At 37.3% G+C, this 27,439-nt stretch overlaps 1 protein-coding gene and 1 pseudogene across 1 annotated transcript in view; one reads left to right on the forward strand and one right to left on the reverse strand.

The window, feature by feature from the left end:
- Positions 1-27,439, reverse strand: part of ME1 (malic enzyme 1) — a 192,226-nt gene that overhangs the window by 38,220 nt on the left and 126,567 nt on the right. Inside the window, exon 7 of the mRNA XM_049653949.1 lies at positions 13,993-14,102. Within this exon, the coding sequence (XP_049509906.1) occupies positions 13,993-14,102 (110 nt within the window). The remainder of the gene's footprint in view (positions 1-13,992; positions 14,103-27,439) is intronic.
- Positions 1,017-9,208, forward strand: LOC125938162 (transmembrane and coiled-coil domain-containing protein 3-like; annotated as a pseudogene).

Below are 27,439 nucleotides of genomic sequence, written 5' to 3' on the forward strand. Positions count from 1 at the left end.
AAAATAAAACTTTGTACCCTCATGCAGTACTTTCCAGCTGTATATACATACTCCTCTAAATAACACTATAATGGTTCCTAGATCACTCACCTGGGTAGTAAAGCTTAGTTAATTTTTAAACACCCATATTTAGTTGAAAAAAATTGACTGTAATAGGTTTGATGCATGACACAATGATGAAGTGTTATATATGCCATGTGCCAAAGATAGATTAAGTTTTTACCTTTAGTATGTTTGTTATTTTCAATCTTTTGGTTGGTTGTTTCTTTCTTACAGAATTTTGGTAGTCATAAATAAGACCACGATAATTATTGAAGACCTGTGTGTCTCCTGCATGTTTTTTTATTTAGAAACACAATGTGAATCATGAAAATAAAATGCTAGCCATTTTGAGCCACCATTATAATAAAGTATGAACTGTGGTAAGTCATACATTATGCAAAGGCTACCCTTCTATACATTATCTAAAATGAAAGTCTGTTTTTTCTTTGGGGAAATACTGAGAAGTGGAATTAGTGGATTATATAGTATTTATATTTTTAGTTTGGGCGACCCTCCATACTGTTTTCCACAATGGTTACACCAATTTGCATTTCCACCAACAGTGCACAAGGGTTCCTTTTTCTTCACATACTTGCCAACACCTAATATTTGTGTTTTTGACTTTAGTCATTCTGATAGGTATAAAGTGATACCTCGTTTTGGTTTTGATTTGCATTTCCCTGATGATGAGTGATGTTGAACAACTTTACATGTGTCTGTTGGCCAATTTAATCTCCTCTTTGGAAAAAAAAAATGTTAAGGACCTCTGCCCACTTTTTAATCAGATTATTTGTTTTTTGGTGTTGAGTTTATAAGTTCTTTACATACTTTGGATATTAACTCTGTATCAGATATATCATTTGCAAATAAATGAAAATACTAATTCAAAAAGATATATGCACCCCTATATTTACTGCAGCATTATTGACAATAACCAAGATATGGAATCAACCCAAATGTACACTGATAGATGAATGGGTAAAGAAGATGTGGTACATACAGGTACGTACATACACAAACACACACAATGGAATATTACACAGTCAACTGAGATCTTGTCATTTGCGACAACATGGATGAACCTAGAGGATATAATGCTAAGAAAGTCATACAGAGAAAGACAAATACATGTGGAATCTAAAAAACAAATAAACAAACAAAAATCAGGATCAGATCTATAAATGCAGAGAATGAACAAACTAATGGATACCAGAAAAGGAGGATGAGCAAAATGGGTGAAGGGGAGTGGGAGATACAGGCTTCCAGTTATGGAATGAATCAGTCACAGGAATAAAAGGCACAGCATAGGAATATAATCAGTGGTATTAGTGTAATAGTGTTATATGGTGACAGATGGTAGCTACACTTGTGGTGAGCACAGCATAACATATAGTTATTGAAACACTATGTTATATACCTGAAATTCACATAACATTGTGTGTCAACTATAATCAAATAAAAAATAATAGTAATAAATGAAAGCATGTGTAAAACAATGGCTTATCTATGCAGAAAAGACACCATAACAATTATGTGTTTGTCTCTTTGTCTCCTACATCAAGACAGACTCACAAGAGCTGTTAAATAGATGAAAAAAGAATTTGAGAGAGACACTGGTATCCAGAAGATACGAAGTTATTCACAAATAGTAGTTCAAACTATCTCTATCTCTATCTCAGGCTTTTTGAAGCTAGCCAGAAGTTTGGATTTCAGGGATTCTAAGCTCCCTTCCAACTCTGAGATTCTGCAATGTTAAGGGTCTCTATATATTCCACCAGAACCAACAAGATTTAACCAGTTGATGAATCAAAGTTGAAGTATCATCAGCAATCACTGTATCTGTATTATTTTTTTATTTTTTTTAAGTTTATTTGTTTATTCTGAGAGAGACAGAGAGAGGAAGAGGGAGAGAGAGAGGGAGAGAGGGGGAGAGGGGGAGGGAGAGAGAAAGAGAGAGAGAGAGAGAGAGAGAGAGAGAGAGAGAGAGACAGACAGCATGTGCGGGGTAGGGGCAGAGAGAGAGAGGGAGAGAGAGAATCCCAAGCAGGCTCTACACTATCAGTGCAGAGCTCAAACTCATGAACCATGAGATCATGACTGGAGCTGAAACCAAGAGCCAGATGCTTAACTGACTGAGGCACCCAGGCGCCCCAGTTTTTATTTGATTTGATTTTTTTAAAAAATTTTTCCCCTGTTTTGATTTTAAACAGAACTGGGCATTTAAGAACAGAGAGAATAAAATATCTCAAAAGATCTAAATTATAATATGATGACATTTTTATATGGTTGTGCTGGATCATCCTGTATTAAAAGTCAAGACATTAGGAATGCGGGGAAGGGAGAAAGAAAAAGTCAAGACATTTTAAATTCATATTAACTCAAATAAGATACACTAAATCTCTGTCTACAGTGGATGTCAGAGGCTTCTATTTAAATGTGTATTCTATAACATTTCATGAGGACATAATAAAACATCCAAACTTCTCTTCATGGAATTAAGAATCAAAAAGATATTTTTACTACAAAAAATTAATTTGAGCATTATTCTTATACATTTCCTGGTCCTACTTCCTGGTACTACTTTGATTTAAATTTCACTACAGTCAAGGGAATTAGTGTGGCAAGCTGATACTTCACAAAAATGTAGGTTTTCACAATAAATTATTCCAAAATAACTTTTTTTTTGAGACTGAAAACTGAATTTTTAGTAAAGCACACAAAGACAGGCTGAAGTTTCTGACTTTTAAAGAGCAGTTAATATTTAACATTGACCAAAGAATGACCTCTACTAATGCAGTAATTCGTTAAATCTGATTAGGATTACTATATATAACCAGCAAAGGTGACTAATACGTAATCAAATAATTATAATCCTCACGTTCTACTAAATAAAGAGATCAGACAGAACTAGAAGCAAGCAGGGTGGGAGTGAATGTGTTGAAGCAGGGGCCACAGTATTTAGAGGACAAGCTACCTGAGCACAGTATCAAAAGATTGAGATGAGAGCTCCAGGACCTCCCATAGGACAAGCATGTGCAAAGACATGGAGGCAGAGAAGACTGGTCAAATCGAGGGACTGAACACATAATTTAGTTTTCCATCTCCCCCAATGAACTCTACTAAAACAACAGAGAGAAGATTAAAAAAAAAAAAAAAAAAAAAAAAAAGGTCAAGGAACCAGAAGAGGATAGCAGCAAAATCTTACCAGCTAGAAGGCAGATGGGCAAATGGCGACAGACTTAGTAGATGTGGGAAAGCTGAACTGTTGGCCAGCCATGGGGAATGCTAACAAGTGATTAGACTGATAAAGCAGAACTCTTGAAAGGCCTGGTTATAAGAGCGACCAAGAACCTCTGAAAGTGGGGATGAAGAAGAGGCTGAAAACAGGAGGTTGTTCAAAAATCTGTTAAGAAGTAGTTATAATCTAGATCCATTTTCCTCACCTTTTATTAGATGGCTGACCCTCCACACTCTGGAGGTTTATGTTATAGAAAGGGTAACCTGATTATTAAGACACCAGGCATAACTGTAAAACATCAGGGGAAATTGGTGGCAAGGGGGGTGCCATACTTGAAAACAAGAAGATTAAATGCAAATTTACATACTCAATATGCAGACCCCCCCCCCCCACTCCTACTTGGCTCAAAGAATACTGGCAGAAAGCTCATCCTAGCAGAAAGCTAATGTCAGGAGAGAGACTGAAAAACCTTTTCTGTAGAATCTGAGCAATGTAAGAGAAAAAGGCCAGAAACTGACAAGGGAGATTTCCTTAAGGAAATGGCTCAACCAAATACCTTATAGTAAAAACCCTGAATACAAGCTCCATTTGTATACCAAGCCTCCTAAAATATAAAAGGGGAGAGAACACATGTGAAACTGTAGGTTTTATAGTGTTGCTGAAGCAAACACAACTTATTAGAATGCAAAGTGACGTGAGGCTAGAGAAGTGTTTAGATCATGCAGGGCCTTCTACTACACACTAAAAGTAACTATATAAAGGAAGTATATAAAGCAAGGCAATTATAATTTATTATAGATAACAGAAGGCTGCTAAAAGATTCTAAATTCAGAGAGTGGGGGGGGGGGGGAATACATTTGCGAGTTGGAGGCTGGTGGGATGTAGATGAGTTAAAAGGTCACTGCAATTATTGAGGAGAGAGGATATTGCAACAATCCAAGAGAGAAGCAAGTTGAGAGGGAGGAAATATTTAAGACAGAAAAATCAACAGGACTTAATGATTAAATACATAGGATGGGTGAGGAAAAAGTCAGGAATAATCATACATTTTCTTGTTTGGAGGACCAGGCGAAAATGTGCAAGGAAAACAGGAGTTCAGTTTTGAGCTTATGAGGTTGTCCTCTCTGTGTGCTGCTCAGGGAACAATGTCAAGAAGGTAGTTAGATATACAGGTCTGGAACTCAGTCTAGAAATCTAGGGCAGAGATAAAAGATCTGGAATTCAAAAATGTGTAGTTGTATTTAGGTCATGTGGATTGATAACACTATTCTGTGAGTAAGTTCTCTTCAAAAGGAGAGAACCCTAATGAATATAAACATTTAAGGAGAAAGGGCAGGAGAATGTGATATAGGGAAGACGACTAAGTAAAAAAAGTGGTCAAAGAGGTAGGAGAAGCAAGAAAGTGGATGGCTGTCATGGAAACAAAGGGAGGAAGTAGTGACAAACATAAGAAAGGTCAATCAAGAAGGGAAATGACAAATAGCCACACTAGATCTGGTAATTACATCATGGTGACCTTTCAGAGAGCTACTTTATTTACACGGGCTAGAGCCAAAGTTGGAGGGCAGTGTGAGGAGGAATAAATAAAAGAAAAAGAACAGAGACAGCAGGTATAGAGCAGTCCTTGGAAAAGCTTAGATAAGACAAGAAAGAGTGAGATGAAGATGGGGGTGGGAGGGAAACAGAGCCAAGTAAAATAGTTTATTTTTATATTTTTAAGGAAAGAATGACAAGGGCTGTTGCTGGGGAAAATGAGGATGAAGGCAATTATTTTAAAAATTAAAGCAGGGGCGTCTGGGTGGCTTAGTCGGTTAAGCGTCCAACTCTTGATTTCGGCTCAGGTCATGATCTCGTGGTTGGTGGGATTGAGCCCCATGCTGACAGTGTGCAGCCTAGTTGGGATCCTGTCTCTCTCTCTCTCTAGGCCCCTTCCCCACTCATTCTCACTCTCACTCTCTCTCAAAATAAATAAACTTAAAAAAAAAGAATTAAAGCAATTTAAACATGGGAAGGCTAATGGGAAGGCAGTAGAGAGAGAGTGGCTGAAGACACAGGAAAAGAAGCTAACCACTAATTCTAATGAGTTTTTCCAAACTGGAATGGTTTCACTGTTACTAAAGCAGAGTAATGTTTGAAAAAATCTGCTAGATCAAATTCTTTTGCAGTAAGAATATTTGACAAAAGAATCGTGCATTCTAATTCATGGGCTGCTTTTTCTGTTAAATGTTTGATAAAACAAATTCTAATATAACAAAATAGTCTAAGTAGTTTTTTTGTCTTCTAGTATAAAGACATCTTAGCAGAAACATAGGGGAATGCAACTGTGGTGTCTCCATATAAAATAAAGTGCTCTGGAATATGAATGTTAAGCCAACTGAGTATTAAAATCTACAAATAAGAGGAAGGAATAAGTGTAGTCAGAATACTGTTTTCTTTTTTTCTCTGTATAATTTCTTATCCTTCACATAACTGGTATCAATTAAGTGGTGACGTGAAGAATGCCTCTTACAAGGAAATGAGAGCACATACCAAATTACTACATAAACTAATAACAATACGACTTTGAAAAGAACACTAACAGACACAATAGGTTTTTGGTATTAAGTAATCTTGCTAATGAAAGATTATATGTTAGGTATTCTTGTGTTATGGCTCAACAGTTTAGCGTGGTATCTTTTGACACTTGAAAAATGTATTCATAAAAAGATGCCCATTGTAGCAAATCCATTAAACAGTTAAAATCCAGATATACAAAGACTAAAGAAATCACCTATAATCCTACTGCCTAGGTAGAATCCTTTTCAACATTCTGATGAATATTCTTACAGCTGTTTTCTATATCTGATATGTGCCAAGTAAAGAAAATTTTAATTCGTAAAAAATATCTCATGCCATGCATACGATTTTAGCATACTTTCTGCCACTTAACAATATCCTGTGACTACCTTATGATGTCAATAACATATTTTAAAATATTCTGTATACTTATAATATTCCATAATATGGATATGTCAAATTTATTTAACCAAACCTCTACTTTTAGATATTTAGAGGACTTCTGATTTTTTGTGTTTAAAAATAACATTACAATAGAGACTGCATTCCAGAGAGGGCAATGGGTGGCTAGGGCCCTCCTCAAGCCCAACCCTGCCCCCGTCCCCCACCCTGGGGGGCAGCCCCACCACATGCCACCTGAAAGGGGAAACAGGAAGGCTTCTCCCTGTCTGGCTCTCAGTGCCAAGGAGTCAGACCTAGCATGCACTGCGGCTGGGCCAGGTTCCAAAGTAGCTAGATAACTGATGCTGGATTCGTCAGGCCTGTTCCTGCCACACTCACACTGCTTGCTCCAGGACCACCTGCATGCAGCACCAGGTGCTGCGTTTGGTATCAGCTGAAAATGTGTATCTAAATATGAGCTCAGCTCAGCAGAAAGCTTTGGACAGCCTTGCCTTGTCCTGTAAAATTGGATCGTGAAGGTATTAGAGCAAATTACTTCTGGATGTTGCTTCTAGTACTTCCTTTGATAATGGATGCTGTGGAACGTGGAGAGGTGTTGGAACATGCCATCAAGTTACAGCTTGAGGCGGACGGGTGGCTATAACTCAGAGGAAGCAGTGGATCCTCCATAGTTGCGGAAAGCTCTCTGGGTTTCTTCACTAAAAGACTGGGGTTCTTTACTGACTGAAAAGGACAATCAGAGAAGTGGGAAAAGATGCCGGTCTGTGGGATGAAGAGAAAATGTTTCAGGTGCATACATTTGAAATGTTCCAAAAAGAGCTGAATGAAGTGAAAATGCACAGTCTTCCAGGCTGTCCATGGACCTGAGAGAGCCCTGCAGGGAAATTACAAAGATGTTGTGACCATGAAGGAGAGCAGCAGGCAGCACCTAGAGCCCTTGGGAGAGGCTGCAGTAAAGGAAGAGATGGAACCTGTGGAACTTCCAGCAGCAGAAAAACATCAAGTTGAAGCCCTCAAAAATACACATCATCAAAACAAGAGTTTATCCATGCTTGATGACATTCTTGAAGATGTGAGAAAGAGGAAGAACGCACTTTTGATGACAATGCATCAGTCAAAGGGGTCAATTTTGAGGCAGTTCTGAGGGTGGGAGAAGAGGCAACTCTAAGCAACACCTCACAAAAAATGAGAAGTGGAGCCTGATCTGGGTCTTAGCATGCTGACTGACTCCCAGAATGACCAGTATATTTTGACCAAGCCCAGAGACACAACAATCCCGGGTGCAGATCACCACCTGACCAAGAACGCTGTTAGCACAGGAGCATTGTCTTTCCTTGGAGCCGGCTGTGCATAGCAACGGGACTGCCGACATACAATATTTCCTTTCACGACTGCTGGGATACTTTTGGGACCTCCAGGACGAAAGGGGATTAAGTTTATTGTACAAGTGGAGACATGAGAATTTGGGGTTCTTTACTCTTTTTCTTATTGGCTTAGAATTTTCCCCAGTGAAGCTGAGAAAGGTAGGAAAGATTGCCCTACAAGGACCACGTCATATGGCACTAGCAGTGACTGCATTCGGCTTACTATGGGGACATCTTTTACAGATCAGACGCACCCAGAGCACTTTATTTCTACTTGCTTGTCCTTATCAAGCACACCCGTAGTGTCCAGGCTCCTCATGGGTAGTACCTGTGGTGAAAAAGAAGTAGGTGATGCTGACTATACACGGTGCTGCTCGAGATGCTCATAGTGCAGGACATGCAGCCAGGCTTTAGTCATGGCCCGCAGGGCGGCCCTTATCCAATTCACTACTGTGAATACTGGCTTGTTGGCTAGATTCTCTTCTCTGTGGCTGCTGCTTTTCTTCTATGCCTTATCATAAAGACTTATCTCATAGGTCTATCTTATATAAAGCTGCACATTGGAAGCAAAGGGAATAAAAAATATCTTATAAGAATCTGTGCTTTCACCTCTTTTTCAAAAATGTTTTATGTATTTTTGAGAGAGAGAGAATGAGAGCAGGGGAGAGGCAGATAGGCAAGGGGACAGAGGATCAGAAGCAGGCTCCCTGGCTCTGCACTGACAGCAGAGAGCCCGATGCAGGGCTCAAATCAAACCCATGAACTGTGAGATCATGACTTGAGCCAAAGTTGGAAGCCTAACCAACCGAGCCACCGGGGTGCCCCACTGCTTTCATCTTTTTTTTTTTTTTTACATTTATTTATTTATTTTTGAGAGACCAAGAGAGACAGAACACAAGTGGGGGAGGGGCAGAGAGAGAGAGAGAGAGAGAGAGAGAGAGAGAGAAACAGAATCAGAAGCACACTCCAGGTTCTGAGCTGTCAGCACAGAGCCCAACACGGGACTTGAACTCATACACCATGAGACCATGACCTGAGCCAAAGTCGGATGCTTAACCAACGGAGCCACCCAGGTGCCCCTGCCTTCATCTTTTTAATGCTGTCACGGAGCTGTTGGATGTCTCCATGGAGCTGGGCTGCTTCCTGGCCAGACTGCTCATCTCTTCCCAAGGCTACAAGGTCACCGAGGAGATCGTGTCTTAAGTTAAGCCTACTTGTGACTTCCTGGTTACCATTTTCTTTGCATCAGTTAGCAGGTCTTCACCTGTTTCCCACTTTTGTGGTGTAGGAGCTCACCGTCCTGATGGTCCCTACTTTGTTGGTGGTGATCATGAAGTTTGATCTAGTATCTCTGGTTCTTGTCTCTTCCTGCCGAAGACCAGCCAGTACATCAAGTGGCTCACGGCAACAGGGCCCAAGTGAGCAGCTTCTCTTCCATTCAGGGAGTAGAGTGCGCAGAGTGGGCATCACCTCTCAGAGGCGTACCTCCTAGTCCTGAGTGTGACTATGCTCAGCCTTTTGTGGCCCCAGTGCTATGAAGAGCTGCAATTATCAAGTGTGTGCCACCTCAGGAGAGTTGGTCAAGTCCCTAAGGGCACCGAGATGACACATGACTTCACAAAGTGAAACCTGGGTATGGGAATCCAGAAGCTTGGGACACTTCAGTGAGGGCACATTTAGGGCACATTTCTGTGAGCCAGCTACATCAGGAACAAAACACTCCATTAAAGGTGGGGGGTGGAGCCTTCCTACTGGCCTGACTTTATAACTTACTGCCATAGTTTAGGATTTACCAAAATAATTTACCGCATTCAGTTGATTAAGAATAGTACAAATATAATGCTGCGTTTTACAAATCGCCTTGACTATTTTGTCTGGATGTGCCTTTTCTTCTGAAATTAATGTTAACTTTCTATTGTTACTTCATCAGTACATGATTTTTTCGGAAAAAAATAATAATTAGAAAGGTTTTTATTTATTGTTCAACTTTACCATCTTAATATGTTGGTCAATGTTTGTTAACAATCCCGTGATGTGAAATTTTAATTCTGGCAATGAGTTTGAAAAGTTACTTTTAATACTTAAGGCCTACACTTTCTAATATGAGACAAATATATTCTAAATGTCTTTGTTCTTTATTATAATAATCTAAAAGCTCAATTCAATTTTTATTATATATATCATTCTTTTAAAATATTTGCTTTGATTCACAAGAATATACATGCTTTTAAAAAAGGTCATTTATGATCAGAGAATAATTGAAAAAATAATATTGCAACAATAATGTTAATAATACATAAATAATGTTAACAATACTATTAATAACAATAAGTATCCTTATCTAAACAGACATTCTACCAAAGAAGATACACAAATGGCCAATAGGTACAGGAAAACGTGCTCAACATCACTAATCATCACAGAAATGCAAATCAAAACCATACGAGGTATCACTTTGCACCTGTTAAAAGGGTTATTACCAGACACAAGAAGTAACAAGTGTTGGCAAGGATGTGGAGACAAGAGAACTCTAGTGCACCACTGGTGGAAAGTAAATTGGTGCGGCCACTATGAAAAAAAGTATAGAGATTCTTCAAAAAATTAAAGATAAAACTACCATATGATCCAGCAATTTCTCTTCTGGGTATTTATCTAAAAGGAATGAAATCACTATCTTGAAAAGATTATCTGCAACCCCATGTTCATTGCAATATTATTTACAATTGCCAAGACATGGAAAAAGTCTAAAATGTCCATCGATGGATGAATGAATTAAAAAAATGTGATACACAAACACACACACACACACACTGGAATATTATTCAGCCATAAGAAAAGAAGGAAATCCTAATATCTGCAACAACAGAAATGGATCTTGAGGGTATGAGGCTAAGTGAAATAAGTCAGATGGAGAAAGACAAATACTCACTCATATGTGGAATCTAAAACAAAACCAAAACCAAAACCAAAAAGCCAAATTCATAGAGAACAGATTGGTGGCTCCCAGAGGCTGGGGTTGGGAACTGGGCAAAAGGCATGAAGGTTTTCAAAAGGTACAAATTTCCAGTTATAAAATAACTAAGTCCTGGGGCATGTGGGTGTTTCAAGTCGGTTAAGCATCCAACTTTGCCTCATGTCATGATCTCAAGGTTAGTGAATTCGAGCCCCGCTTCTGGCTCTCTGCTGTCAGCATGGAGCCTGCTTCAGATATTCTGTTCCCCTCTCTCTCTGCCCCTCCCCTGCTTGTGTTCTTTCTCTCTCTCTCCTTCTCAAAATGAATAAACATTTAAAAGTAAATAAACAAACAAATAAATAAGTCCTGCAGATGTCATGTACAGCCTGGTGACATACTGTATTGTGTATCTGGAAGTTGCTAAGAGTAAATTTTAAAAGTTCTTGTCACAAGAAACTGTAACTATACATGGTGATAGGTGTTAACTTACTGTGGCAGTCATTTTGCAATATATACATATACCAAATCATTATATTGCACTTAAAACTAATAGTGTTACATGCCAATTATATCTCCATTAAAATAATAAACACATATTTAAAATAAATAAATATCCTTGTACATTTGCTTTACATACTTTTACTTGCTCAGGATAAATTTCTACAAATGGAATTGTCGGCTCAAAGAGCCGTAGACTTTTAAGGTTTTTGACACATACTGCCTTCCCAAGAGTTGCACCAGTTTATATTTCCACCATCGATATATGAGTGCTCATCTTCTTACAGCATCGTTAACAGTTGGGATTACTATAGAAAATCTTTGCCAGCTTGATACAGAAAATCAGTTTTTCATTTGCTTTTTAATATGCTTTTTAAAACTTAGTGGTGTTAAACTTTGAAGCATGTTTTCTGGCCAACAGTCTTCCTTCTTTTGTGAAAAGTCCGTTCTATCATGTCTGATTTTTGGTCTTTTCAATTATCAAAGCATTTAGGATAAGATTAGGCTATATTTGCCTTATTTTTAAAAAAATCCTAACAAATTTGTTTATTATGGCTGACTATTCTATGTAAAATATTTACAATGTTATGTTAGAGAACAGCCATTCCAGAGAGGGTATTATGAGAAGAAAAACCTCTTTTTGTCATTGATTTTAAATGACCAGAGGATGAGACCTTATTGTTTTGATCTGAATTTGCTGAATTCAGATTATAGAATTAAATGTCCAATTTCTTAACATATTTAACTGGCACATTTTTTCCAGTTAAAAATAATTATAATTAGAATGCATTAAGGTCCAAATCTCTATCTAAAACCAAAATCTCTATCATTTAAAATTATTTTAGATTTAGATAAATTATAAGATTTTTAAAATCAAATACTTTTCATAAAATATCTTTAAATAACACATCTGTTAAAAAAAAGAAAAGAAAAGAAATGAAAAAAGTTCTCCCCAGGGTCCAGTGTGAAACATTTATTTACATGGTAAGGCTGTAATGGCTACATAATTATTTTCCTTGGCACTGGAATGCAATTTCTATGCCCACAGTGGGGAAAGTATTACATTGTGGGCAAAATGGTAAAAACATAAGGTTAAAAAGGTAAAATAGAAACATATGGGGATAATGTGTCACTAAGGACACTATTTTGGTATGGAGAAATGCACAAAATGATTTCGTTGTTTCTAATCAGAACCCCAATAACTTGCCAAAAGTTTTCTCTAGTCAGAGATTGGGCCCATTTTTCTCAAATCTGTCTTTTTGTTGGCTAAGGCAGTCATACTCTAAAATTCCTATGTGTAAAGAGGTAAACATGCAGATTTTATTTTAGGACAGATTTGCTGGGGTGAAAAATTAGTTATTTAATGCCTCCACTGTGGTGACCCGCTGGGTGGAGTGGGGAATATTCTGTTGTGGACACTCCAGAGCAATTCCACATGCAATACTCTTGGCCTTGACTTAAGTAAGCATCTGCCTCAGATTTCTTGTGCTCCTGACTTTAATTCTGATGCAGCCTAGGCCTTGACCTCTAAATTCTGACTAAGTCGATAGGAGCTCTGACCCTAATTCCAAACTGCTCATTTGGTTTGATAATTTGGATTTAGCACTGTTTGTCTTAAACTGAACTCTGATACCTATTAATTCTGTGTATTGATTCAAAAGTATGTAATATCAGTCTGTAAAGATGGATATTTCTGTGGGACCCACAAAATCCAAAGATAAGAATATTAAAGAAAGGATAGTTTTTTCAGCAGTGAATATGGCTATTTTTTTTTTTAAGATTTTAAGTAATCTTTACGCCCAATGTGGGGCTTGAACTCACAACCTTAAGATCGAGAGTCAATGCTCTACCAACTGAGCCAGCCAGATGCCCCTAATGTGACTATTTTAGAGACCACTACAAAATTAACTGGTCAGTGACCCAGTCACTGGTCTACAAAATCTGTCTGCAGCACCAAAAGCACGCTATCACTATATATGTATCTTCAAGTTATAGCTATAATAGAGCTATAGTGCTGTAAAATTAGATTCTTTACTTCCCTTTTGAATTTCTCCAAATATTCACTTCTCATGAATAAATATTCAAGAAGAAATTTAAATAAAAAAGAAAGAAAATAAAGTTGAAGTAACGTATAGCAGCATCTTTATCACGAAAATGATACTACAGTAACCATGTGATTAACATCACAAAGGATTTGGGGGAAAGAAAGACTCAACCAATTGCTTTAGTATGCCTCAAAAGGTACAGAGGCTCATTATTTTTAAACACATTATATTCATATAGTTATGTCACAATACAGAATTTAAGCATAGTGAATTTTAAGTTATATTTGTAAAGTACAACTCAGTTCAGAGGGTATTTTCACACATAATTACTTGTCCTCAATATAAACTCTATGAATAGACAAACATTATTAGCATCCTTGTCTTACATTTAAACTCTTCTTAGACCACCTCATTTCCAATAGCATTCAACATCTTATTTCACATTGGCTGTCTTCCTGCTAAGTTCCCCGTTGGCACTTATCACCACTCAGATCTAATGCTTCTTTCAAATACTACATTAGAATACCTCACTCATGGTCTACAACCTCCTACCTTTCCAGGTTGTTCAATTTTCCCCATTGTGCCGATTCTTTCATTTTAAACATCCAATTTATTATTTTTTCTAAGTTTACTTATGTTTTAAAGAGGGGGAGACTGAGAATCCCAAGCAGGCTTGGCGCTGTCAGTGCAGAGCCCAACGAGGGGCTCTATGTGGAGCTGGAACTCATGAACCTTAAGATCATGACTTAAGTCAAAACCCAGACTCGGAGGCTTAACAGACTGAGGTGCCACCCAGGTGCCCCCTATTACACACATTCTTTAACCTCATGGGAATATCTGGGCCCTTTTGCCCTATGCATTCTGTATCTTCACTTCCTTCCCTATCCAGCTTACCTTGAATATCATCATTGAATGTGCAATACTGGTTTTGATATTTCTTCAGGAGACGAAATGCATTTATATTGGCAAAATCTTCAAATTGAATAAGGCAATTCATCCCATACCTATGGGACAAAACATTCACTTTAGAAGAGGTTCATGAAATAACATAAAAATAAACCTCTGAAATCAGTCTACAGAAAAGATAAAACCTTTTCTTTTAAAGGTTCTATTTTGCTACTTAGTGTAAGTATGTAATACAATGTCTGTTCAGCAAATATTCACTGCATACTTAGTACAGAAAAAGCATTGTGTTGGCATTGTGAAATAATACAAAACTGAGAAAAATAAGGTCCCTATCATTGAAGAATTTAAAATTTAGTAATTTTTAGAAAGTTTTTGAAAAAATAGAAAGTAACATAAAAGCGTTATAAACAAGCAATTATAGATGTTGAGAGGACAGATATTACTTCGGGCTGGAATCACAGACCTGGTAATAAATGAACTGAGTTGTTGTTTTTTTTTTAATGTTTATTTATTTTTGAGAGAGAGAGAGACAGAGACAGAGTGTGAGCAGGGGAGGGGCAGAGAGAGAGGGAGACACAGAATCTGAAGCAGGCTCCATGCTCTGAGCTGTCAGCACAGAGCCCAACCCGGGGCTTGAACCCACAAACTATGAGTTCATGACCCGAGCCGAAGTCAGATACTAAACCAACTGAGCCACCTAGGTGCCCACAAATGAACTGAGTTTTAAGGAACAGAGATGTAGGTTTTTATAAGCCAGGTAAATACCAGAAGCAACATGAGATGCAAATTGAGAAAGAAAAAAATTTTCAAAAAATAGCAAGAAACCCTATTTGGCTATAATGTGGTGATACATGTAAGGGTGTACTAAAAATAAGGTCAGAATTTTATATTGGAAACCTTAAAATTCTAGCCTAGGATTCTGGTTTTTATTCTATATTAATGGCCAAACACTGAAAGGCTTTGAGCTTTGAAGTATATTGGACAGATTTTTACTTCTGATATTAATAGCTTACTTGTCTGACCCCTTATATGATCATCCACCTGGGTAACCTATCCAAAGCAAGAGGAATTAACATTATTGATAACCCAGGATTCTAAGAGTTGCCAGAGAAAGCCATATAGCCATGCCTTGCCACTACAGTTATATGGTCTCCAACCTTGGCTAGATTCCCACTGCCACCCTACATGTGATTCCTCTTATTTGTTCTTGGTCAGCTTCCACTTCCATTATACCCAGTGGCTATTCCCAAGCTTTCCCAATCCTTTAAAATCTTGACCTCTTCACATGTCTCCCACATCTGGCATAGTGAGGGCATAATACATGATCTCCCTCAACTGTGCCCCCCACCCCGACCCCGACCTCTATCTTTAGCTTCATTCTTCAGGCATCAGTGGACAAGGTATTCCTCCTCCTCTTCAAGGTACCTCACCACAGGTGCCACATTCTCACTCCCTTCTTCTCAGTTAGCTCCCTCCCTTGTACTTGTAACTTCTTCTAGAGAAGTTCCATCCTCTCACCTGATTGAGTTTGAATCTCTCATTAAAGGGAAAAAGTTCTCTCTTGACCCCATGTTTTTCCTAATGTGCTTGAAATAGTAGTTTATAGTTCATCTCTTATTTATTTCTCAGTCCCCTGGAGTTTCCTATCTACCCTCATCATTCTAGTAAAATTGTTGTTCTCAAGTTAAAATATTTCCTGACTAAATCTAATGAACACTATTATCAATCTTTAATTTACCAGACCTCTTTGCTGCATTGCCACTAATCTGTTTGTCTTTTTTCTTGAAATTCTATTCCCCAGCCTTCTGAAATGTCATACTTTTCTGTGCCTTCTCCTAAATTTGTGATTATTTCTTCTTTCTACTTTGTGGCATCCTTAGCACCTAAACATTGGTGTTTTCTACTACTCTGTCATTGGCTACTGTGTATGAGCATGTGTGTATCCTATAAAATCTCAATCCTGCTTATGGCTTTCATTATCAACCATATATACTGACTCCCAAATGTGCATCCCTAGTCTGTTCCTATCAACTTCAGATATGCATATCCCACAACCAGCTGGATAATTTTACTTGAATGTACCTCTAACTAGAAAATCCACAATTAAATTCATTATTTTCCCACAGTACCTATAAGTGCACAACAAGTTTTTGTTGGAAGAAGGTAACTTATAGATATCTTCTAATTCCTGATTTTAATACCACATCCCTTCGTCATGACAAAATCAAAGCTATAGTTCCTTATCTTTCTTCCCCCATGATGCCAATTTTTTCAGAAGAGAGGGTGATAAACTTCCCTCATTTCTCACTTCTTGTCAATATTTTGCCAATAATTCAAAGGCCATCTCAAACTTTGCAGAAGAGGTCTTTCCTTATCCAACCAAATACTTTGTGAATCAGTTATTTTTCTTCCATTGTGGTAATTTATATATTATTATATTTGCCCTTGGTGGAGAATCTTTTTCAATCACCATTAAATTCATAGGGGAAACTGGTTTCCGAATTTTTATTGATTGATTCACTGATTCCTAGTGAAGTCCAACATCTTTTTTTATGTCATTTGGTCATTTGTAATCCTTTCTGTCAGATTATGTTTTTTGGCTCTATTCTTACGTTCCTTTATTATTTCATAAGAACTCTTTACATAATGTTAAGAATATTAACTTGTTATATATGTTGCATATGGTTTCCCTACTCTAGTATATTGTGCCATTAATCATTTACAATGTCCCTGTTTGTTTTCACAAAAGGAATTTAAAATTTTTATGTTGTCAGATCTCTCTTTTTCTTTACAGTTTCTGCCCTTGACAGTCTTCTTACTACAGTCTTCTCTACATTTAAATATTAATCAAAAATTTCTTCTGGTGATATCATAGATTTAGGAAATAATCTCTATATCTGGTATTGTTTTTTTACTGTTTGGATGTAGTTTTAAAAAAATTTTTTTTAATGTTTATTTATTTTTGACAGAGACAGAGCATGAGCGGGGGAGGGGCAGAGAGAGAGGGAGACACAGAATCCGAAGCAGGCTCCAGGCTCTGAGCTGTCAGCACAGAGCCCGACGCGGGGCTCAAACTGACAGACTGTGAGATCATGACCTGAGCCAAAGTGGGACACTCAATCGACTGAGCCACCCAGGCACCCCTGAATGTATTCTTTCTTTTAAAAAGATATTCAAAATTTCTATTTTCTATATAATTCATTCAACTATGTCAGAACTATTTATTTAATAGCCATCATTTCCTCTCAACACCTGTAATCAAATACTATATTCTGATATATAGCAGGGTTGGTTTCTGTGCTTTTCCTTTTATTTATTTTTTATATATAATTTATTGTCAAAGTGGTTTCCATACAACACCCAGTGAGTGCTCATCCCAACAGGTGCCCTCCTCAATGCCCATCACCCACTTTCCCCTTTCCCCCACCCCCCATCAACCCTCAGTTTGTTCTCTGTATTTAAGAGTCTCTTATGACTTGCCTCCTTCCCTCTCTGTAACTTTTTTTTTCCCCCTTCCCCTCCCCCCTGGTCTTCTGTTAAGTTTCTCAGGATCCACCTAAGAGTGAAAACATACGGTATCTGTCTTTCTCTGTATGACTTATTTCACTTAGCATAATACTCTCCAGTTCCATCCACATTGCTACAAATGGCCAGATTTCATTCTTTCTCATTGCCAAGTAGTATTCCATTGTATATATAAACCACATCTTCTTTAGCCATTCGTCAGTTGATGCACATTTAGGCTCTTTCCATAATTTGGCTATTGTTGAAAGTGCCCTATGCATCAGCACTCCTGTATACCTTGCGTAAATTCCTAGCAGTGCTATTGCTGGGCCATAGGGTAGATCTATTTTTAGCTTTTTGAGGAACCTCCACACTATTTTCCAGAGCGGCTGCATCAGTTTGCATTCCCACCAACAGTGCAAGAGGGTTCCCGTTTCTCCACATACTCGCCAGCATGTATAGTTTCCCGACTTGTTCATTTTAGCCACTCTGACTGGCGAGAGGTGGTATCTCCATGTGGTTTTGATTTGTATTTCCCTGATAAAGAGTGATGTTGATGTGCTTTTCCTTTTATTCTACTGATGCTAATGACAACAAATATTTTTTCACTTTAAAGCAATATGCATATGTCTGTACATACTTGCTTATTCTTTACAACCATTCTATGAGGCAAGTAGTATTATTATTCTTATCTTACACATGAGAAAAACAGGCACAGCTTGTTGATACTTCCTGGTAATAACAGTCCAATAGCAACGATTAGGGTACTAATCTCTTTATCCAGAAAAAAAATGACTCTGTTTTAATTACTACAGTTCTTAAATGTCTTTATTTTTTTTTTTTATTTTTAATGTTTATTTTTGAGAGAGAGAGAGAGAGAAAGAGCACAAGCAGGGGAGGGGCAGAGGGAAAGAGGCAGACACAGAATCTGAAGCAAGCTTCAGGCTCTGAGCTGTCAGCACAGAGCCCGACGCGGGGCTCGAACTCACAAACTGCGAGATCATGACCTGAGCCAAAGTCGGCGCTTAACAGACTGAGGCACCCAGGCACGCCTAAATATCTTTAATATTTAACAATATTATTTATCTCTCATCTTTCTCTTTATGTATCCACTTGGCTGTGGCAATGGTTTAAAAACACAGCCTTTAGAGTCAGTGCTCTTAGGGTGTAATCTTGTTCTCCACACTCATTCTGTATTCTTAACTGTGCTGTGCCTCTGTAGCTCTACTAGAATAAATGAGAATAATGAGAATAAAATATTATCATAAGGTTGTTATCAGGATTAAGTGGTAAATGTAAGTTCTTGATGTGTGAAGACAGGTACATGAGTGCCCTATAATGTGAAATAATTTTCACTTAACAGGAACAATAGAAGCCACAGATAGTGGGTATCTTCAAGTGCCTAAGAGAAAATAACTGTCATCCTAGAACAGAATATCTATCAAAGCCATTCTTCAAAAGGTTGAATTATGCATCAACTATACTTCAATAAAAAAAGAAATGTAAGTAAGAAAAATTCTTTTTAAGTAAGGTTGAAACAAAGACATCTTTCGATAAATAGAAACCCAAAGACTTCAACTAAAGGAACTTTTCATGGGTAGAAAGAAAATAATCCCACAAAAAAGTTTATGATATAATAAAACAGTAAAATATAATAACAATAAACTTTTATCCATATAAAATAGTAAAGAGGAATAAAGCATGACACATTGAGGAGGCTGGGAAAATTTTTCTTCAAACGGCAACAATAAAGCAGAACAAATCCTTCAAAATCATCATTTCAGTGCTCTGGAAATCAACTAAAGGCAAAAGGAGCAAAAATTTAAAAGTAACATGTGGGAGTGGGGTCAAATCTTGAAAGGAACATACAATTTTTAGGCTCCTTATATATATGATGCCATTCTAGGAAACTCTTTAGCTACCTTTCTTAAAAATTACTAAGATGTTTTTAAGAACGGACAAAAGCATTTCTATGGTTATAAACTACTGCTTTTCTTTTACAACCTTAGCAAAGAAGCAAACTTTGTGGTAGCAACGGATTATCCCAAACACAAATATCAGTTGATAATCATCTGGTGTTTATAAAGGCTCCTTCCCCACTTCTCTGGTTTCTACACAGGCCTTTAGAAAGTAAAGGCTGCATGCTTTTAGATAGTGCCCTCCCTCATACAGTCTGCCCCTGATGTGTCATGTACAGATGGCTAGCAGCATTAGATGATCTGTCATTATGTTCAGAAGCAGCAGAACCTTGTGGTCTCCATATGTGAGGAGGAATCAGAGCCTTTTCGGTTCTATTCCCGGATCTACTACTTACTTGGGTTCTGCGGTTTTGGACTTGTTACAATTTCTCTGTGGTTAAAATGAAATCCCCACAATATGGTTTGCCTTCAGTGTTTAGGACACAATGTGGTCAGGCTTTATGTTTATAATATTTTCTAACTATAATCTACCAGTTATAGGTAGTAAAATCCTACAAAAGATACTTTATCATTTACAGAAGTTTATTTTAGAATTATCCCCTGGAGAATACAGTATATCTGTTTTATTTTCATGATTCTTCTGTACCTGGTAGTTAACTTTGATTTGACTCTTAAAGATTTAGAGAGAGGGAGATCCTGGATTCATCTTGTGATACAGCATCCTGCATCATATAATGAAAGAAAACCATGTAAGAGATATTTTGTTCCACATTGACCAACCTTGTCACTATGAAATTATAAGTAGTGGAACACAAGGAAGCTAGCCAACTCGATTCTACATAACTATGAAAAGAACCTACTATTTTATGATCAAAGTATCACATAAAATAGTGGGTGTAAATGGTTTTAAAAGTTGACAGAAATACCACCCATAAAATTAACCTGTAAAAACTGGTGGCACTGTTTTCTCTGGTAGCACCGTTAAATCACAGAAAATTTCATTACAGTGACTAATCATTACATCTAACAGTGAGTGGCAGGCACTGTGCTCCACTCTTTATGTGGATTGTGTCATTCAATTCTCTCAGCAATGAGGAAGGTAGATATGACCCATTTTACAGATGAAGAAACTGAAGCTCAGAGAGATTAAGGGCCATAGCAGAGTGCATACTGCTAATAATTGGTAGGGTCTGGGCTGAACTGCAGGGCCCATAGTTTTAACTACTATATGTACCGGCTCTCATAGAGCACCAATGTCATGATCGACTCAATGAAGTGAACAGTGTATTTATTAGTAAAAAGACTGCATTGATAAAATAAAGGAGTTATAGTTTTATAAAACTAGCAATGATGTATAAAAACATCATTTGTACATATTCAATATACTAGGTATTTTTATTATAGAAAGTATATAAACAGATATTGGTGAAAACAATTAGATTTTCTTTGATTATAAACTATTAAGAATTCACTGTAATCATGTCAACCAAGCACATTTTGATTTTCCCTGAGAGATATAGTAACATGTGGTTCTTTTAGGACTTACTACATACATGGCACTATGCAGTATTTAAGATCTAAAACACTTTAGTTCTGATTGGCACCTTAGATCTAATTTTTTACAAATCATTCACTTTTACTAGTGTCACTGAGGTCTGACAGTGCTCAAAGAATTAAACAGCAAATAGGACTCATGGATCTTGTGCTTAACATGCTCACAGTCATGGGGCGCCTGGGTGGCACTCGGTTAATCATCCGACTTCAGCTCAGGTCATGATCTCACAGTTTGTGACTCCCAGCCTCATGTCAGGCTCTGTGCAGGCAGCTTGGAGCCTGGAGCCTGTTTCAGATTCTGTGTTTCCCTCTCTCTCTGCCCCTCCCCCACTCTCTCTCTCTCTCTCTCTCTCTCTCTCTCTAACATAAACATTAAAAAAATAAATAAAATAAAAAAATAAATAAATAAAATGCTCACAGTCTCATTGGGAAGACAAAGGAAAAAAGCAAAAATTTAAAGGTTCAGGTTAAAGGGAAAATCAGGGGCACACAAAGAGATCACTATAGGATTTAGGGAAGACAATATGAATTAGAGGAAGCTTAGGTTGGGCCCTTGATTTAAGGGCCCTCATTTAAGATTTAAATGAGGTAAAGAGCTGGGTGGGGAATAAAATCATAGAGACCTCAAAGTTTGTGCTAGAGGACACTGAGCACATGGGTTTGAGGAACCTCAGAGATCAGGACTGGTCACCGAGTTTCAGATTATGAATACTCTAGAATTCTAGGATAAGTAATTTTAAATTCATGAGGCTCTCCCTGGACATTTAATGCTTCCTTGTAGGAACTGAGAACAGAAAATTGTTCACTCTCTTGTTTGTTTATTTTGTTTAATGTTTATTTGTTTATTTTGCACACGCAAGAGAGAACTAGGGGAGAGCAGGGGAGGGACAGAGAAAGTCGGATACTGAACCACACAGGCGCTCCTCCCTTGTTAGTTCATTGTGATATGGCTCCATTTCCTACTACTTTACTTCTTCATCATTGTGTAACACTTAGATATTCCTCTCATTTCTTTAATCACCCCTTCTATTATATATTGCTGACACTTCTTAATTATCCCCTGTGAGAGTGGAGGTTATAAAGATTCAGCAATAATCATCCATTCTTTCTGTTCTTTTGCCTCTATAATCTTCCCCTTATCAAGTTTACCTATTCTTAGGGACTCATTAATCAACTTTAGACAAATGACTTCTAAATCTCATCTCTGTTGCTGATCTTTCAAAGTTCCAACTCTCTGTTGCCAAAATGATAGTAAGAAAGACTTGGAGAAATGCCATATTACGGATCTTTTTTTTTTCTTTAAATGAGAAATAACTGTTCAAGATGTTTTTATATATTGTCATTCTTACTCTGTAATGGATTTCTGTAAAAATGTCTATAGTATCCAAAAACCCACAACTCTTTTATATCTAGGACAACCAAAAGTCACACGCAAAATTGAGTCATTTTGTTTAGATGTTGACTGCTTCTCAGGAAAATAGCAGCTTGTGAGATTGTGAGTTCCTTAAAATTCAACAAATTCAAAAGTTGCATTTATAACTAAAATCTCCACTTAGTATATTTTACTAAAAAGCATTTTAAAAGATACTTCTTGCCTCTAGAATCAGTGCACTCTTTTCCTTTAAGATTTAACTTAATATATAAATCTAAAACTTCTGAAAATTCTGTTTGTTTGTTTTTTTTTTTACAAAACTTGTTATCCAAATTCCCTATTTCTATCATTGGTACCACCAATGGCAAAGAACTATAGGCATTTTCCGTTTTGCCTTCCACCTTCCATCCCAGTGGTCAAGTTCTCTTAAGCCTTCTTCTTTTATAAAATTGTTATGCTTTCTATTGTAAGTGCCTCAACTCAAGTTTGGGCTCTTTGGATCACATCAATGCAACAGTATCACAATCTCCTGATTAATCTCCTTGCTTTTGTTTCCTTTCCCACTGAAGTAATTTACATGCTAAAAAAATTTTTGTCATGGCATTTTAAATAGGTACTGTGTGATGGGATCTCATCTAACCTAATCTCTGCTATTCTCAAAAAGAAATCTTATCCTTCCTTTCTTCCCTTATTTATTAATTTATCAAATAACATACCGAGTGCCTACTAGAGGCTGAAATTATTCTAAGTGCTGTTGACACATTCCTGTCCTCACAAAATTTATAATCTTGTGGAGGATACAGTAAATAGGAGATTACAATGCAGTGTGGTAAGGGCTATAATGGAGGAAATTTAGGGTGCCAAAATGCAGAGCAGGGGCACCTATCTAGTATTAAGGGGATTAGGAGAGGCTTTGTCGAGGAAGCTAAAGCCTGAAGGATGAGTAGGAATTTACCAAGTTAACAAAAAGGGGAAGAATTTGTGAGGCAGAAAGAACATACTCTAAGGCCCAGGGCTAAAATAAGTCAATGTCATGTTCCAGGAACTGAAATAAATTAAATATGACTGAATCATAGTGTTTACAGGGAAAGAGACAAGAATTAAGGCTAGAGAGGTAAACAGGGTCAGATTAAACAGGGCCTCTAACCGGTATATTTGACGTAAGATTGGGATGTTAAACCGGAGCGTGACATGATAATTTCCACTTTAGACCCACTTCGGTGGTCAGGCTGAAAAACGGTTATCAGAGGGGCAGGACTAGAGCAGGAGGCTTACTTAAGAGGCTGCTGCAAAACCCCAGCCTTGCACCCAGAAACGAGAATGGGGACAGGGACAAGTCGATGGGTCTGAGAAATATTTATGATAGAATTAACAGTATCAGGTGAAAAGAAGCAGCTGATGAAAAAGAAAAAAATCAAGAATGAATTCCAAATTTATAGCTTGGACAACTTGGTAAAGGATGGATTATATTAAAAAAATAGGAAACCTCAGGAGAAGCAAAAGGTTCAATAAGGAAGATTCTGAGTTCAGCTTTGGATAACTGCTTTTGAGCAACCACAGAGATATGCAAGCAAAGGAAGTTGTCATAAAAAATTAAGATGTAGGACTTCAGTATTTTAGAGTTTGAACAGCTGTGGGGGAAGATAAGGCCCATGATACCGCCATGAATCTCAAGTGATGTGGTACTAAAGGCCATTAGAAATGAAGATCTTAAGAACAAGAAAGTCCAACGTACAAGAAAAATCATCAACATGAAAGTTAAAGGAGGCTGAGAACAAGACTTTAAAAACAGGCAATAATTTGGGGACAGTGGTTAAGAAACTGGGAGAAGATATGGGGCACCTGGGCGGCTCAGTCAGTTAAGTGTCCGACTTCGGCTCAGGTCATGATCTTGCGGTTCCTGAGTTCAAGCCCTGCGTCAGGCTCTGTGCTGACAGCTCGGAGCTTGGAGCCTGCTTCTGATTCTGTGTCTCCCTCTCTCTCTCTGCCCCTCCCCAGCTTGCTCTCTCTCTTTCTCTCTCTCAAAAATGAATAAACATTAAAAATTTTTTAAAAAGAAAAAAAAACTGGGAGAAGATAGAGATATGATAAACCTGATTGACATAAACATCAAAGAAGCTTGTTGGGGGCAGGAAGCTTACATAAGGATGGAAGACTGGTCGTGTGAAGAAAGGGACAGAGGAGAGAAGACATTGATTTCATCTCCCAACCCTAAAACATTGTGTGAACCAGTGACCATTACTGTTTGAAAGCACTACATGAAAAGTGGATGTCTTTTTTTTTTTTTTAAGGTTTTAGTTTTAGCCAATCTCTATACCCAATGTAGGGCTCAAACTCACAAACCCAAGATTAAGAGTCACCTGCTCCACCAACTGAGCCAGCCAGGTGGCTGTCTTAATGAGTCTTAAACGGAAAATGGAAGTTAAATGAACTTAAAGTGGAACTTAAAAAGTGGAAGTCTTATGACAGACATGTTGACATAAAGCAAGAAGGTCAAGGGAACATTCAGGGAGAAACTGAGGACATCAGAGAGCCTTTTATTAAGGAATAGATTTCCACAGATAGTGGAAAGGTTTGAGAGGGAGGAGGTATTGGAAGTTTGGCTTAGTGGGGCTGAAACACAAAGCATGAAGTATGAAAAGGCACATACGTTGTGAAAAAATATATAGAAATGAACAAATGACATGTTATTTTTACATTTTAACAATTTACATTTTAATAGGAGACCAATTATAGCAATGATGAGAAGGAAGATTTTCTAAGAATTATGTCCAGAGGCCACGGATGGACTGCAAAGGTGGAGTGTGGACAGATGGGTATATGGGAGGAGTTATAAGGTTGGTCCTCAATTGTCTCTCCAATTTGAGGGCAGCAGGGATACAGGCTGAAATGCTCAGGACAGTTTGGGCTCTAACGGACCAACCTGTGCTTCTACAGACCACTGTACTGTGATCTTCCACTTCTAGTCTGCATCATTTCTTTGGGTCAGAATGCCTTCATATAAAGGATGCAGAAACTTAGAAAATGTTTTTATAAACTCCATCCGCAAATTTACCACAGACAATTAAAGGTCTCCTCAAATGCAGGTTCCAGTAAATACCTTATCCCCAGCCTCAATCATGTCATTTATTTCTGCAGTTTGAATCACTAAATCAGTCTATGTCTCCTTCTCAATTTAGTCTAAATCAAACTGTTTATTTCTAACTTGCACAAAACACCAGGGATCAAGTTCTGAGCAAGAGAACTGTAGGTTACTTTGCTTAGAGTCCTAAGATTTTCAAACTAGAAAGATCCTTAGACACAATTTAGCAACAGATAATGCCCAGGAATGCTGAATGATACCCAAGATCACAGGAACAGACACATCAATGCATACTGCCACCTAAGAGAAAAGACAGAAAAGCCAAGTACATGCTACTTACGATGCTAATAGACAGTAAAATCCACTAGAAATCTAGTAAATCTACTAAAATCAGTTCCATTGTTTTAAAGTTCTATCTTGTACTTATCTTCTTCCCTCTTTCTTAACCAACAATAATAGATTTAAACAAATATTTTGTGAATAAGAGCTAGATCCAAATACTGACTTGGATTGATATTCTCATTCTTACTATTCTCAAGAATCAGTATCAGCCTCAAAGGGTTTTTCTTAAAATGTCATCATTGTGATATATAAAAAGCATTACTGTAGGTTTCAAAGATAATCTTCAAAGTGGCATTCCAAAAGCACTGTGAACATTAATGGCAATTATTGTTCAGAGTTCCAGGGTATTACTTGGAAAGAGGTAATACTCAGATATAGCTTCATTTAAAAAAAATCAATCACGTTATTCTATAATGAAACCTCAAAATCAAAGTAAAAACAAAAAAAAAAGACTTTGCATATGTAAGTACTTAAAATAAAAACACTGAAAAATGGTACACATCCTTGTGCCACTGAATAACAAAAATCCATGCATATTATTCAAGAAAAATCTGAGAACTGTACACTTATAAATAGCTGAAGGCACAAATTCAAAAGAAATTACAAATCTGGAGTCTCTGGCACAATCATCTGAATGAATGTCGAAGTTTGAATACTCACCATCTTCCATAACTAGAGTCCACCTACCAGTAATGTGTCCTAAAGTTAAGTCTTTATAATTCCATATTAGTGGTATTTCCTATGAGAGTATTATTGACTAACAACAATAAAAATACCAAACTATCGTGTTCCCTGCTATATTAATAGGCTCTTTTCTTCCCTGGGGGCCTCAAGAACTAAGCCATCATATGTTCCAGTGGTACTGAAGGTCTTTTAAACCCAAACTGGTTTAAAACTATTTCTACTGACATCTGCATTTACCTGCATGTCAAAGCCTTTTTTCCTTTAAAACACCTCAATAATTGGTTGAATTGATTTAACACAACATACTAAATTTAGAATCCCCACTTAATTATGAACAATTCTTAGTAACAAAATATGATGTACTCCTAGAATTGTTTTTACTTCCTTTTGCAATAAACCATTTTTAAATGATACCTTTTTTAGTTAACAAGTACATTGATATTTCAGTCTCAATTTTTAACAGTGCAACTCTGTCTCTGACCAACTGACTGACATATTTCCAAAATCTGATTAACAAAGCTATCTTTGTGTTACAAGGGTAATTTTAGGCAGTTTACTGAATGTACTACTATAGGGGTATGTGGAAATATAATTTAAGATCTGTAAACAAATCATTTTATTCTGGTATCACTGAGAAAGAAAAGCCAAGACAATTTCTGTGCCTAAAATAATACTTACTGAAAAGAACACTTAAAATGAAGTTAATAATCCAATGGGCTTAGACTCTAACTACCTGGATTTAAGTTCTGCCTTTTCACTTATAAACTGAATCTTTTAAGTCAAATTCTCAGTCTTTCCACTACCCTTCTAAGAACTTCTTTGGCAATTCTAAATCTATAAAAAGAATTGGAAAAATATACCCAACAGAGGTCAAATTAACAACTCAGGCCACCCACTAGTATGTAAAATACTCAGATTTTGAAAAAATCGGACTCTGTTACCAATATGATTCGTGAAAGTGAGAAGATAAAATTCTGA

Source organism: Panthera uncia (genome assembly GCF_023721935.1).
Source record: "Panthera uncia isolate 11264 chromosome B2 unlocalized genomic scaffold, Puncia_PCG_1.0 HiC_scaffold_24, whole genome shotgun sequence".
NCBI classification, from domain to species: domain Eukaryota; kingdom Metazoa; phylum Chordata; class Mammalia; order Carnivora; family Felidae; genus Panthera; species Panthera uncia.